Source organism: Oculina patagonica, chromosome 2 (assembly GCF_052425735.1).
Source record: "Oculina patagonica isolate OP01 chromosome 2, crgOcupat, whole genome shotgun sequence".
Classification (NCBI taxonomy): domain Eukaryota; kingdom Metazoa; phylum Cnidaria; class Anthozoa; order Scleractinia; family Oculinidae; genus Oculina; species Oculina patagonica.
This window is the reverse complement of record NC_135759.1, coordinates 21,986,095-22,000,530: the sequence shown is the minus strand read 5'-3', so window position 1 is coordinate 22,000,530 and position 14,436 is coordinate 21,986,095. Positions and strand designations below refer to the sequence as shown.

At 40.8% G+C, this 14,436-nt stretch overlaps 4 protein-coding genes across 6 annotated transcripts in view; 2 read left to right on the top strand and 2 right to left on the bottom strand.

Annotated features, from left to right (window-relative positions):
• LOC144641855 (trypsin-7-like) overlaps window positions 1-1,739 on the bottom strand; it is a 2,848-nt gene extending 1,109 nt beyond the window's left edge. Inside the window, exon 1 of one of the 3 annotated variants that reach the window (XM_078500873.1) lies at window positions 1,663-1,739. Coding sequence is in view for 1 of the 3 variants with exons in the window: in XM_078500870.1 (XP_078356996.1) it covers window positions 191-260 (70 nt within the window). In the remaining 2 variants the exon portion in view is untranslated. Of the gene's footprint in view, window positions 1-190; window positions 283-561; window positions 679-1,662 lie in introns of those variants that run through there. The other 2 variants (XM_078500872.1, XM_078500870.1) reach the window with 2 other exon arrangements.
• Window positions 1-13,435, bottom strand: part of LOC144643470 (uncharacterized) — a 27,045-nt gene extending 13,610 nt beyond the window's left edge. Inside the window, exon 1 of the mRNA XM_078502733.1 lies at window positions 13,247-13,435. The gene's annotated coding sequence lies outside the window, so the exon portion shown is untranslated. The remainder of the gene's footprint in view (window positions 1-13,246) is intronic.
• LOC144641854 (uncharacterized) lies at window positions 906-6,051 on the top strand. The gene is made up of 7 exons (XM_078500869.1): window positions 906-983; window positions 1,432-1,517; window positions 2,161-2,519; window positions 2,991-3,129; window positions 3,608-3,676; window positions 4,209-4,262; window positions 5,165-6,051. Exons 2-7 carry the CDS (start codon window positions 1,463-1,465, stop codon window positions 5,956-5,958), a joined length of 1,470 nt encoding a protein of 489 aa, XP_078356995.1. The 5' UTR covers window positions 906-983; window positions 1,432-1,462; the 3' UTR covers window positions 5,959-6,051.
• LOC144643471 (transmembrane protease serine 9-like) lies at window positions 8,272-14,436 on the top strand. Its single transcript, XM_078502734.1, has 6 exons — window positions 8,272-8,635; window positions 8,907-9,265; window positions 9,779-9,920; window positions 10,077-10,106; window positions 12,488-12,861; window positions 13,479-14,436. Exons 1-6 carry the CDS (start codon window positions 8,581-8,583, stop codon window positions 13,971-13,973), a joined length of 1,455 nt encoding a protein of 484 aa, XP_078358860.1. The 5' UTR covers window positions 8,272-8,580; the 3' UTR covers window positions 13,974-14,436.

The window sequence follows — 14,436 nt, the reverse complement described above, 5'->3', positions numbered from 1 at the left end:
CCCAAGAAATAAATGCTGGAATCAATGAAAATTAAAATTTCAAAATCGGTTTTGCTTTGTATAATGAAATATTTTCAATTTTATATCTTATCACTATTACTAATGAATGTAAACATAAACAAGTACGCGGAATAAACCCCTTTAAAAACAAGCTGGCTTCCATGATAAGTAGGTCTTGAATGACAATTACCTGATCTTACTAAGGCGATGAATGACCAGAAAACGAGAATACCATAACTCATTCTTAGAGGGTGCGACATTGTTTTAAAAAACCCCAAAACAGTATTCGTTCATAGTCGAAGGAAATAACTGCAGGTGATAAGTCAGGGCTATTCAATTTTAGCTGGTGTATACGACACCCACAAATTAATTCATTGCCAATTTGTCATGTTAAAAAGGAAACTTCATCTTGCGTTTAAATGAAATGACTGAAATGTATTTTCGTATCTGTGTACATCAATTCGAGGAAGACATTGGGGACAAAATGCTTCTAGACTCCGATGTATTTATCTAACAGCGTTTAAGCCTCTCTTTCTTTTAAAATTTCTCTCTTCCGTATACCGGATTTTATCCCACGTCATGAAGAATACAACCAATAAGAAGTCATGGTTAGTATGTGTTAACCGGTTTTCTTTCCCATGTCACAGATTTCTTCATATATCGTTGGTTCGTGTTCTTGTTCTTGTGGTACCGACACCAAGGTGTCTGATGATTTTCTACATTCTTTCCACATAACTGTTTGAAAATGTATCGATACTGTAATGAGAATTAAGGTGAAGATCATTCTTGGGATCAAATAAAGGTTAAAAGTTTCCGTTTACTTTGTCTAGGCGTTTCAGTCATTTCAAGGGCAGGTGGTTATATTTTGTCTGTTGAAAGTACCACCATGGTCACGGTCCAATGAATCGTTAATTGTTTAAACATGGCGGCCGGCTTGTAAACTGAATTTGTAACAGAGACAAAGAAAATTCGCCATTCTTCAGGTAAATATCCGTCTTACCGTAATATAATTTAAATATATTTCATCCTTGTTCATAAACTGGCTTCCTTAACTAATGTCTGGCTACAGTTGCGATAACAACATGTAGAATAAGCCAAAAGCCAGAAAAGCGAATATGTTCTTCTGAAGTAAATTCTGGTATCTTTTTAGATTTACTAAAAAAGAGAACTTAAAACGGTTCTTTACCCTATCCTTAAACTAGGGAAAGACAGAAAGGCGTTACATTTGATAGCGTAATATAATTTCATGTTCGATCATGTGCTTCATCTATGCTTTTGATTTACTTTCCCGCTTGGAATCATCGCAGAAATGCAAACGAAGGCGAACGGACAGAAGCAAAATCCGTGTAATTGTTTAGATAAACATTGAACTATATAGCTAAAACAGGGCATATTCAAATGATTTTCCAATAACGATTTCTTTTATTTTAGATGAAGATGTGAAGGAAAAATAAGTGCATTGATGGCACTCGACCTCTTCCATCTACTTTTTGTCTTGTGTTTTGTATTCCACACAGGTGAGGGCAATTTCAATGTGCAGTGCAGCCGCGCGCGCCTTGCTTGTATTTTTACTATCAATTGCAGATTAAATATACTCGCCCAACGTCTTTGCTATAAACGCAATGTATACGCCATAAAATCGTAATCGAACTTGTGTCTTACCATAATCATAGCAACGTCAAGTATCGCCTTTAAAGAGCACAAGTTTCCTGGGGAAAAATATTTTGTTGGCACAGGAGTTCAGTCCCTCTAAGCAGCATTTTGGTTTCCACTGATATACAAATTAAAACAAGCAAATTTAATATCCATACGTGGGGCGAGGTCTCCCTCAATGTCCGAGCCAGAGGCGAAGTTGTAAATGTTCTACCAAATCGTCGTGGTAATTTATAATTTTTGTAATATTAAACTATTAGCTACTTAACTGTGCCCTTTCCGCCAGGAGTTTCAGTTCCTAACAAATTTCGGCTAGATCCAAGCGTGGGTGGACATAGAAGGCTGTCCTCTTTCCTCGCGCGCACAAGAGGGCACCTCTCTTGCCTGGCATAATTCGCCTCATTGTTAACTCTTATTTACCATTCTCTTGTTCATTCTGTTGCTTTAAAAATCGCATTTTTATTTCCTATCGAGGCAGATGCGTTATACATTTTTGTTGTCAAACAGGGCACACTTATGACCTATTTGACCGAGACTGCGTAATTGAGCATAACAAGTTAAGAAGGCTTCATGGTGCCCAGCCCCTCTCCTGGTCCGAGTCCCTAGCCGAGGACGCACAGAAATGGGCTGAGTATCTTGCAATAAATGACAGGATCGAACACGACGGGGACACTTTAGCCGAGAGGGACGAGGGAGAGAACATAGCGTGGTTTGTACCACCTCAGCCAAAATGTCAAGGAGCCTGGAAACCAAACTGTGTCACGTGTGGTGAGGTTGTACAAAACTGGTATGACGAGGCAGGAAACTATAATTTTCAGACTGGGACCGCAAAGAAGCCTGACTTGCCAGTAAAGCACTTTGCACAGGTTAGGCCAGTTTAACTGAGTCAGTATTATTTTTAAAACCACAGTTAAAAGCGGAAATCTCTTGAATAGTAAAGACTGGTGAAGGTAATTTTCTTATGATTTAGTCGGCTTAAAAGCTTGTGCACGCGCACGATCAAGTACTAGTTTTATGCAGTGCAGAGTTACGATTATATTTCCTTTTTTTGGTGCCCGGTACAGAAAAATGACGTCAAACGCTTTCGTGGTCAAATGGCGTCGGCACTCGCCTTTCAATTTGCAAAATACTGCAATGAGTGAGAAACGAAATGGCAATGATCTAACACAGCTTACCAGGACTTAGAGAAAATTATATAGTTTTCATGAGTTCTAACACCTATCCTTGCTCCACGCCGGTGAGACGCACCGGTACCACAGCCTTCCCTTCGTGAGGTCCGGATCCTGTGAAGTCTGTCGACCAACATCTGTAGTAACAAAATGATTTATCTGCTTCAGGTCGTGTGGAATGGCTCCATGGAGATTGGCGTTGGAAGTGCAATCTCCAAGACTTATGGCTTTATTTCAGTGGCGCGGTATTCTCCTAAGGGTGGAGAGGGTGGACCACAAGCTTTTATGAAAAATGTATTTGCTAAAGGTATTATCAGCCTTTATTATCTTATACTCATTAGCTGCCATCATAAAACAAGTTTTTTCAAATTCGAACGTTCTGGAACTGAAAATAATGCAACAAGATTTTGGTATATATGCAGCAACGAAGAAGCAATCCTGTCTTGCTGGCCAGCGGTGAATAACTTCTGAACAGTTTATGTTATAATCACAATTAGTATTGTCAGCGTAAGTATCTGATGGCCCATGCTTCTCGATCATTCTACATTTCACAAAGAAAAAATCATTCGTTTATCCCTAGTTACGATTTATTGCTCATCTTTAGAATCACTTTATCCAAATTTGAAACAATAAAAAATCCAACAAGAGTTTTTTTTGTTTCGATCATGTAAAATAACGTTTGAATTTTAGCACGCTGAAATAATGGCAAGTTTTTTACCTTGTTAGGTACTGAAACACGGGGACCAAACATTAACCGCTTGCCTTCTCTGCTATTTTTTAAACAGGCGCAGTGCATTTGCCTACCGCACGGGTAGGAGACTCGACGATTTCTCCCTCTGACTCGGCACCATTAGGTACGCTTCCAACACATTCCCTAACATCATTTGCTCTCAGGATCTTATCATTTGTTAAGTGTGTGGAATAACGTTAACACTCTGACAAAGAAAAATAATCCACCGTCAATAGAACCCCATACAAGTATAATGCACAATTTATTACAAAATACTAACTCGTTATTTCGGTACATATTTCTAGCTTTCTGACTGGCTCAACATTTACGTATTGTCGACCTTCTTAGCCTTATTTGAATAATAGGGCGTGCAGACTCTTTCAAGTTAACCAACAAATACAATCCTACGAGCACTAAAACTGCCTGAGGTGAAGCATGAATTCCAAATATCATTGCATTTGTCAGCATTGATGACGAATTATAAAGAAAAATGAAGTATGTCTTCCTTGTTCTATATTTGGCAGAGCACCCTTACGTAGGTTTCAATTGTCTCTAGAAAGTTGTCTTTAAGTGAACGTTTCGATGAAAACGATAAAAACGTAAGGTTAACATGACATGTAACATCCAACAATGTTTTTTTCTTCTGTCCAAAAAAGACGAGGGAAATCCAACTTCCATTAGGAAAGATTCATCCATGGATACCGATGAAGGTACGATACATAAAGTACTCGGTGTTAGCACTTTTCGAATTAAAAATAAAGATTTAAAACAGGCCATCTTTTTTCTTGCCGATTTAAGAATGAAATCTTTATAACCACTTAGTTCAACTGAAAGGCCTCTTGTCACATGCACGTCTCAAGTACAAGTCGTCTATTTCGTGGTGCCCATACGTTTTGTCAAAAAAAAAAAAGCCATTATCTTTATAAGATATAACTCTGTGCCATCAGCACTATTTCTATGTACGACAAAAACACACGCTTTAAATCAGATAGTATTACGTCACAATAATAAGAAAAATATTAGTATTGGTACGGGACGAGTGAAATAGGAAATAATACGCAGCTAATCTCCCCGCTCGGACATGATGTCTTGTCGGTACACGCCCTCGGGGGTCCTCGCTGAAAGGTTTGCTCGTCGCGTGTCCCGGGGCCTTTTCGTTTCGTCCGGTGCCCGTGTCCCTCCGCTCGTCCTTTTGCCTCGTGCGGTCATCCAGGCTTGGCGGCGCGAGTGTCGCATCTTCGGACGCCATCTTCCGCCTGCATGGCAATTTTTTTCTGAAATTAGTTCCGCCAATAAGGAGAAGTCACCTAGATATTATGGTCAGTAATCCAATCAGTCAAAATTCATAGATTGTTCGTTTAGCTTGGCAAAGTAAATTAAATGCTGTGTGCACAGGTGATGGTCGAAAAGTCGGCTCTGCTATGATTAGTTATGGGAGGTTGCATCCATTTCGTAGAAACAATTACAAACGACGACAAAATTGATGTCAAGTAACTTAATTTTAACAATGTGCTGAGGGTTGCCCTTTGCAGTAAGGTCCTAAACCTTAATACATACATGTACATTTTTTTTTCTGTGCTAATACTTCCGTTGTCATGGCAATGACTTTCAGAAATGACCAATCAAGAGTTGGAACAACAGCCTATGGAAGATATCACGTGTGGAATTGTCAAGAGAAGAGGACCAACAGGTAATGAACCTGTTAAACCTGGAGAATTCCCGTGGCAAGTGGGCTTCAGATATCAGAACCGATTGGGGAAGTCCAACGTGTTTTGTCGCGGATCCTTACTGGACAGGGAGTGGATTTTGACAGCTGCACATTGTTTTGTACTTCGAGTAAATCCTAAATTTAAGCTGAAAGTCATCTTGGGCGAATTCGATAATCAAAACAAAGATGGTCAGGAGGTTGTAGCTGAAGCTTCTGCAGTAATTAGACATCCTCTGCACAAAAAGAACACCAAAGATTACAACATTGCGCTTGTCAAATTGAAGACGCCGCTTAAGGAGTACAGTGACTACATGAGGCCTATATGTTTGCCGGACGAAACAGTGTCTTTTTCTGGAGGTGAAATTTGCACTGTAACCGGTTCTGGTCTTAATTATATGGTGGGAAACATCGACGAAACGCTTCGTGGTATCGATGTTCCCATACTGTCTCCCGAGGAGTGTCGAAGAAACGTTCGTTGGTTAACCGATAGAATGTTGTGTTCGGGATATACCGAAAGAATTCTCGACACTTGTAGAGGCGATAGTGGCGGACCCCTTGCTTGCTATAATAAAGGAAAGTTTTACTTGGGGGGAATTGTTAGTCACGGTAAAAGATGTTCGAGGGTTCGCTCACCTAATATTTACACGAATGTGAAATATCTTAAGCCGTGGATTGATCATGTAACTAAAACCTACTAGCACTAACAGTGCAAGTTTACTTAAATTATCAAAATTGCAGTACGGTACTTATTTTGTGCCATCAAAAGATAAAATAATTTATTTTATTGAAAAGGCACAAATATTAGTTTGAATTGGTACGTGTTCTTAAGACACTTTTATCCAGCGATCAAAAATTGGAAAGGTTGTATAGGTACTGATTTGTAATGCAATATAACGACTTTATTCCCTTTGTTGTCATTGTGTTGTATTTTTTACATACGTTGGACAGAATAAAAATTGTTATATTTAAATTAAACGGCGTCAGGTCGTGAGCCAACAATAAAAAACTATAATGTTGCGATATTGTTATATTTACAAGCTTTAATTTGTTGAGTGACAGTAAAATACCATGTGTATGCTACTACAAAGCTCTCTTGATAGTGCTCCCAAACTAGCAGAAGCCCGCTTTTCGACCGCTTTATTATCATGGCTATTTTGCTGCCCCGAACTGAGAAAAGATCAGTCAGTTACTTTGTTATTTAAGAAATCTTTAACAGCGCCCTCCTCGTTAACATTAACACGACCAGAAATTGATGGCCTGTTGGTGGACGGATTAACTTACCCGGATAAAGTGGGGTTGCTAGCCTTTAGCAACCCCACCACTACGCTTTTCCTACTCAAAACACGCTATCACTTCAGCTTAAGAAAATTGTAAAATAAATTGTAAAAGATATTTTTCTTTTTGTTTTCCCTGTAGAATATGAACTCTCTTCCAGTAAGTCAAAACAAAGATAAATATTAAGTTTAAGTAGTTTTTAATTTTATTTTCGTCTTTACACTTTGCTTAGCTTGTTCATTAAGTAACCAACCCTTGACACTGTTTTCAAGTCATTCAATGAACTTCTGCCTGGTGATGTTTAAACCTAACAAAACAACGAAATAAACAGTTCTATATTTGAAAAACTCCTAGTTGTACCCGTTGGAAACGATCTTTAGAGAAACATTCAAAGGAGTGGTCGTCTGAAGGGAGAGGAGGAGAAGTATGCTTGTGGCTGGAACACCTACAATTGTGACACCAAGCTTGCCCCTCCGCCGCCTTTATCGAATCATCAAGAACGCTTGTGGTGGAAACGCCGACAACCTTTACACCTACCTTGCCTTCTATTTCCACTATAGAAGAAAGCCTGCATGAGAAAACAAAAAAAAAAAGAACACCATAGCTTTTTAAAAAAAATAAAATAAATAAAATAAAATAAGCATTTCACCGTTTTATCCTTGTAATGGAAAACAAATCGTATGTGTTAGTCATTTTGTTTTCCAAAGGTACCCAATGATCACTGACTTCAAACTATTCCTAGAAGTGAATACCTTTTTTGATGCATTCTATCCACACACCGTTTGGTTCCCTCAGTCGTCGAAATGGTTCCCTCAATCGTCGAAATATCCGCTTACTTCACCACTCCTAAAGGATGTATAAACGGAAATTTTTATATCGCGTCCGCACAATGATTTCAAAGAAACTCTCAAGGTAGTAGTCGAATAAAGGTGATGGAGTGGAACCGTATTTAATAATTGCCTCTTGGTGAGGTACCCAGTAACCTCAACTGCTTGTGAATTCTTTTTTCATCAACGATCGATTCTTATATGGCGGTCCTGTCTCTACATCTAAACTACTATGAGCAATTCGAGAATTAAGAATTTCAAACTAAAAAAACAAACAATAACAGCAGTTTGAGTTTTAAAGACAAGTTTCGACATAAACGTCAGTCATTTTCAGTTACAATGTTCAATTTAAATCTGTATTTTTACTCAAAAGGGACAAAAAAGAAACCAACTTGTCGTTACATAAAGAATCAGTAAACATTTTTTAAAAGTGTTTATTAAATGAATTCCACGACTTTGTTAGTCACTGGTGTCGAGTGTTTATAACATCTCGTGCGCGTGCTGTTCGACCCACTAACGTAGGTCAATAACTTTAGAAATAAAATCATTCCAGTTTAAAAGTGCTTTAACATTAAATCACTTCGTATCTACCACAATTTCGTTTCGGTATCAGGTGAAAGTACTATAATTGTTGAATAGCTTTAGCTATTTGAATCGGTTTGATTGGCACTAAAAGAACTAAGAAAAAAGCTCGAATCATTGTTTCCAGAACGTAAAATTTATTTTAATTTTGCGATTATTTGCAAGAGGAGGAGAATTATTAGATATTGCTTGTGGCTGGAACACACCTACCTTGCCGGTCTACTTTTTAGGAGGAACTAACAAAATGTCAGATTCTGACGGTAGCCATCAAGTACAAATATCAGGGAAAACAATGAATAAAGAGCAAACAGATGCCCCGAAGTGGCAAGCAGGTTACAAACTTTTATTTAAAAGCGTTTACTCGAGGTATATATTTAAACCTTTCACAGTTTTGCTTAATACTTTTTTGCTTGTCTTGATTAATAATCTTTTATTATTAAAAAATGGGTGTGCCCCACATTTAAGGGCATACAAGCTTGCTGTGTAACGCCCGTCAAAATGAAAACAAAAAGATTGAGTAATAGATGACAATATCTTTTTAAATACAACTTAGTCCAAAGGCTTGAGTTAAAAGCAAGAACGATTACAAGGAGGAAGAAACTCAGGCCTATCTGAAAACTGAGGTGGTTTACAAAAATGAAGCCATTTCAGTTTGGTTTTTTGTTACTGTGTACTTCTCTTCTTTATGCAGGTAAGATTAAAACTGAAAGGTAACCGGTATTCGAACATACAAAGGTATTTTTTTGTAATGTTCTGCCAAGTAAGTACTTGCTTGACGTGAAGTTATTTCTCTTTTAATCGTGCTCTTCGACATTTCGACTTCGTAAATTTTGTAAGTCAGGATCATATACTCCTAATGGTAGTCCGTTTCCCTTAAACTCTCAAAATCTACGACTTGTTTGGCGATGTATCATGAAATACAGTAGTTATTTGCTCTAAATAAACACTTTATGTTTACGAAGGTGTCACCGCATACGACGAATTTGACAAAGCTTGCGTGATGGCCCATAATAACCTGAGGAAGCTTCACGGCGCCCAGTCTGTTGCGTGGTCAGAAGAGTTGGGTGACGAGGCTCAAGCGTGGTGCGAAGAACTCGCATTAAAAGACGACCTTGCACATGATAACAAGACCATGGACACCAAAAACGAGGGAGAAAATCTTGCTGCTATAGCCAGAACCGACTCAAATGGTCAATTAAACAGTTCTTCTCCAGACCTTTGCAACATGGCTGTTCAACAATGGTACATGGAAGAAACAAACTACAACTATCAGACAGGATTACCCAAAGTTCCTGGAACGCCGATCAAACATTTTGCGCAGGTACACTGATGTATTCATAGAAATACTTACTTATTGCGCGCATCACAAAACAACGCTTTTTAAGCGCGCGCGCTCTTACCTTAAACCCTCATTGCTCATGTAAAAGGGGGGCTATAACTGGAATGACGAGAAGCAATCAATCAATTATTTAGTTAATCGGTCGATACATTAATTAATTGATTGATTGCTCTTCTTCTTCTGAGCGGTCCGGATTCGAGCTATGTCGGGGTCACTGCGTTGGGCAATACCCTTAATTCTCACAATGCCTTTATTGTCTTTATTCAACCTTATGTATAAATAATACCAGTAACTTAATGCTGGGCTTAACCCTGCGATGGACTAACACCTCACCCATGTGTGCCGGTATAGAAATACACCTAGTCGCTTAACTTGGCCGGCTTCATTCATACAATGCAAGAAAAACACGCAACTTTCTCTTGAATTATTGTTTCACCACTTATTTGGTAAGAAAGGAAAATTTGGATCCTCACTTGTGGTCTTTTCTCGCAAAAGGTTGTGTGGAATGACACATTTGAAATTGGAGCTGGTACTGCTCGTTCTACCGTTCATGGTGACATCATCTGCATTCGTTACAGTCCCCGAGGAGCTGAAGGTGGCCCTGATATGTTTAAGAAAAATGTCTTTCCGAAAGTAGGTACGTGAAAAAATCTGTCCAAATTAACTTTAACATAGCGGTGCGGAGGAACATATTAGCACTCACATCCCTACTAGTTTCCTAGAAGGAAGGTTTAAATGACAAATGCTTTTGTGCTGCCTGCTTCCGGTAATGGTTTTTCTGTTCCTTTTTTAGGCTCAGTTCCAAGTATCTTCTCACAGGAAGGTAAATTTAAACAAGATTGAAATGTTTTCTTAAAGGCTCCTCTTTCTTCATTGTGGGAGGCGCGGTGGCCTAATGGTTAGTGCGCCGGACTCCGGATCGAGCGGTCCGGTTCGGCCCCGCCGGGTCCTTTTGTGTTCGGCAGCACTTTCTCTCCCCTCCACCCGTGTATTGGTACCGGCGACATAATGCTGGGGGGCCCGGCGCTCCTCAGGGGGAATGAATTCCCCGCTGATGCTCGACCGGGATAGCTCCGGCAGTGTGGGCCGCTTGGCTCGTGGCTTCTCCTCTCCTTTTCTTCATTATAAGATTTTAATTTCAACTTAAATGGGTTCATATCATTTTATTTATTACCTGCAATCCATAATTATTGCAGTTATCAATTAGAGAGCAGTGTTTTTAGATCTTAAAAAGAATCAAAATGTTTTGGTAGACGAATGGTTCTCACTTTAGTGAGCACATGCTTGTAAGTATGTAAGAACTCTTTTGCCTTCCGCTCTTTGCCCCCATCTCCTTCCCATTCTACACCGCCTTTTCTTTACCCTCCCTCTTCTCCCTTCCCACTCCGATGGTAGGGGTTTTGGTGGCCGGGGGGGGGGGGGGGGGCCCCCTCGCCCTGCCCCGCCCGGTACCCAACCTGGGTAGGACTCGGGCCCCCCCCTCTTCCACTTCCGTCTTTGTTTGGGGTGGGGTTTTTGGTGGTTTTGTTGGGGTGCGGTGGCTTGATTTTTTTTTTTCTTTTTTTTTGTCCTTTTTTGGGTGGCCTTACCTGAGGTGATGGCCTTGCATTGGGAGGGCTTTGAGAGAAAAGGATAAAGGGGAATTTAGTTGCTCAGGTACTTCTTTATCTGCCCTGTCTTTTTCTCTCTCCAGGTTTTGGTAGGCAGACCGCTATGAGTGGATTTACTTCTTTAACACTTTTTTGAGTTTTTCCGTTCGGCTTTGGGGGGATATGCGTTGGTTCTTCGGGCTCTGTACTTTCCGTATCTTCGTGCGCTGCCCCCGAATCGCCGCCCCAATCCCCCCCGCGCCGCGTCCCGATGCGGCGCTTTTCAGAATCTGATTCATCTTAAATTGTTTTTTCCATCCTTTTCGTGTCTGGGCGCCGCCTCCCGACTGGCGGCGGGCCGCTCCTCGGCATGTATTTTTCCCCGTTCACTTTATTGGGGGCGTGGGCTTGCGCTGGACTCTGGACAAGTCCTGGATAGGCTGGGTGCTTCTTGCTCCCTTCCTTTCTTTGGGGACCCTGCGATGGAATAGCTCCCTCCGGGTGGAGTCTGTTTCGTTCGCGCGGTGGCTCCGGCGGGGGTCTGTCTGCCTTTGAGCTGGCGGAGAACTACTATGACCGGGCGGCCTATTTTTCTTGGGCGCGCGCTCCCACATTAGGTGACAGGTTCCAGTTACCACTGTGTAAAAAAGGATACGAAGGCACACTAACCCCCTCCCCTCCCCCCCCCCGAGCCCCTCAAAAAAAAAAAAACACCAAAAAAACCCCAAACTCCCAGCTTTATAATGATACCTCTAAACCGGTTTTCTGCTTTCTCTTTCTTCCTGCTCGGCCTGGCCTTCTCTGGCCTGTGCTGGGTCTGCAAGTCTTAGTGACTGGACCTTACGAAAAGTTTCTTCTCTGGCGTGGCTCATTATCGCCAAAAAGTTTTTTTGGTGGGCTAAGTGATGGGAGTTCTGACGATTGTTTGAAAAATCGATTTGGTGGCTATTTCGATTTGGCAAATAAACTTGATGTTTTTCTGTTAATGAGCTCGCTGGCGGCTGAGGTCATTTTTTATCTTACGGTACTTTTTTATAATGTCCTTTCTCGAGTGGGTTCTTCTTGCCGTTGACTTTTACCTTTCGCTGTGACGGAGGTTCAGTGTCAACTAAAAACCTCTCCGCTTTGGCGAGCCGTCAAGGCCTCTCGCCAGACTTTTTAATATCATTTGTAGTAGGACCCTAAAGTGATGCAATTCGATTGAGGTACGGTCCGCTCTTATAACTATGACAAACCTGGCCCTCCGCTACACTGTAAGCATCTCTTTAGGTTTAATTTGGTATGTCTAGCAAATTCTTAATTATCGTACTTCCGCAAGTTCGCAACGAAGAGAAGAATCTTCTCCTTGTTAAAGTAGATGCCTTATCGTAAAGAAAACAGAAGTGTTCTGTTTTACTTCTTATAAAGAAACTATAATTTTGATGCATTGAAAAACTAATGAATACAGTAAGTATACATGTTGTAATCATTAACACGGAAAGTAATCTTCTATCTGGAAAATGGTAAAGATTTTTTTTTGATCAGTTGAAGGAGATCAATCAGATCAAGTAGGTCCGTAACTAAGGGTATTGTAAACAGTACTTTAACGTACGCGTCAATGCAAACTTTGTTGTAGATTTGAATTCAAAGAACATCCCAGGATACAAGTGTAAATATGGCGATCCTCAGGGGTGTGGTCAACAAGGAGGGAATAACGGCGGAAATTACGGCGGGAGCATTAGCTGCGGTGTCGGCAAGAAGTCTCGCATTGTTGGTGGGCAGCAAGCGAGGCCATCAGAGTTTCCCTGGCAGGTGGGATTTAGATGGGAGACCGAAAACAGTAGAACCAACATCTTCTGCGGTGGATCTCTCATCGACAAAAAATGGGTTGTGTCAGCTGCTCACTGCTTCCAGCGAATGCAGCGGCCACCAAATGTACTCAAGGTTGTGCTTGGAGAATTTGACGTCAATAATGATGAGGGGAATGAGGTGGTAATTGCCGCGAGAAAGGTACTAGAGGAATTTGCTTTATGTAGTTATGTGGAAGCCGCTGCATGTGGCCTTAACCGGGTTAAAGCATGGCCAAGGTGCTTTACTTACATAAATCTTACAACCCAAATGATATAACTGAAAATACTGGAACCATAGGTCTCGGCAAATTGCTTGGAAAACTTGATAATAATGCCGAATCTGTATCGGAGATTTGGGCTCTTCCGATCTCTTAGTTTGGAACATATAGTCTTTAACCCAGTGAAATCTTGATGTAAATGGTACCAGTTGTAATCAAAACAATTTTTCCGGGACGCTAAATAATTTCATTACATGTTACAACGTGTAAGGTTTGTTAACCATACTTAACTCAAGTGGTTTCAAACAGTTGTTATATCAAATTTACCTTTTATTCTTTTCGATCTCCGCCCGGTTAACTCAGGCACGCATGTGTAAAGCGGGAGGTCTCCGGTACCAGTGGAGTCCATAGGATTGCTTTCGGGTTTCACATCTGGGAGGCATCAATTTTTCTGGCAGTGATCACCGTCAGTGATTTCAAAGTTCCCTTGCTAAGCGAAACGAAGAAGACACTTATTTCAAGTCTGTTGTTAATTGGTATAATTGCTTAATTACAACAGGTGACCAATCATCCACGATATAATAAAAACACAATGGATAACGACATCGCCATGATTGAGCTAGACAGCGAAGTAGAATTCAATGACAACATGAAACCAGTTTGCCTACCAACGTCTCGCTCCAACTTTAGAGATGGAACCATGTGCACCGTGACTGGGTTTGGGACAATCAGAGAGGGTGGACCGCAGGCCACGACACTGATGAAAGCAAATGTTCCTATAGTCAACAGGCAAAAGTGTTCACAGAATTATGGTCGCATCTCAAACCTCAAGATCTGCGCTGGATATGATCAAGGAAAAATCGATTCCTGTCAGGGAGATAGCGGAGGTCCTTTGGTGTGCCCACAGAATGGAAAGGCTTACTTAGCAGGAGTGGTGAGCTATGGTATTGGATGCGCTAAGCCAGGATACCCGGGGGTGTATGCCAACGTGAAGGCTTTGATGAACTGGATTGAGACTACAAAGAGTAGTGGTGGTGGTTATGGAAGACGTTAGTTGCAACGCAGCAGAATTAAACATTAGTTCGTCTTGTGTGAACGCCGGGATGACGGTTCCTCTGAAAACGATTACTGCGTTTCAACAACCTGGGTAGAAAGGAAGTCTCTAGCACTTGAAAATGATTGGTCAGTTTGGCCGTAACGTCAGTGGATCTACGACTCGTGTTAAGTTCGTAAATATGTTGTCAGTTTCATTCCGTCCATTCATTTGGTCATGCAATTCGTATCAGTTCTGTTTTTAGTCAAAATTCATTCGTAACTAAGTCATTTATATATTAGGTGCCTGTAGGGTGTAGTTGTCGATATTGGTCGAGCGGTGTTCGTTCTAAGTTAGTCTACCGGCTTTCTTGACTCAGTGGTTGTACTGTAAGTTATAATACAGTCAAGTCTGTGGTTTATTGGTCGATGTTGTTCAGTAGTGTGAACGTTCATAGTCCTTTTTAGGGTTACCCTTACTTAAA

Coding starts and splice junctions, on each gene's coding strand:
- LOC144641854 (XM_078500869.1), top strand. CDS start 1,463: ATGGCACTCGACCTCTTCCATCTACTTTTTGTCTTGTGTTTTGTATTC. Junction 3,677..4,208: donor CTCTGACTCGGCACCATTAG/GTACGCTTCCAA, acceptor TGTCCAAAAAAG/ACGAGGGAAATCCAACTTCC. Junction 4,263..5,164: donor ATCCATGGATACCGATGAAG/GTACGATACATA, acceptor AATGACTTTCAG/AAATGACCAATCAAGAGTTG.
- LOC144643471 (XM_078502734.1), top strand. CDS start 8,581: ATGAAGCCATTTCAGTTTGGTTTTTTGTTACTGTGTACTTCTCTTCTT. Junction 8,636..8,906: donor TACTTCTCTTCTTTATGCAG/GTAAGATTAAAA, acceptor ATGTTTACGAAG/GTGTCACCGCATACGACGAA. Junction 12,862..13,478: donor TGGTAATTGCCGCGAGAAAG/GTACTAGAGGAA, acceptor TAATTACAACAG/GTGACCAATCATCCACGATA.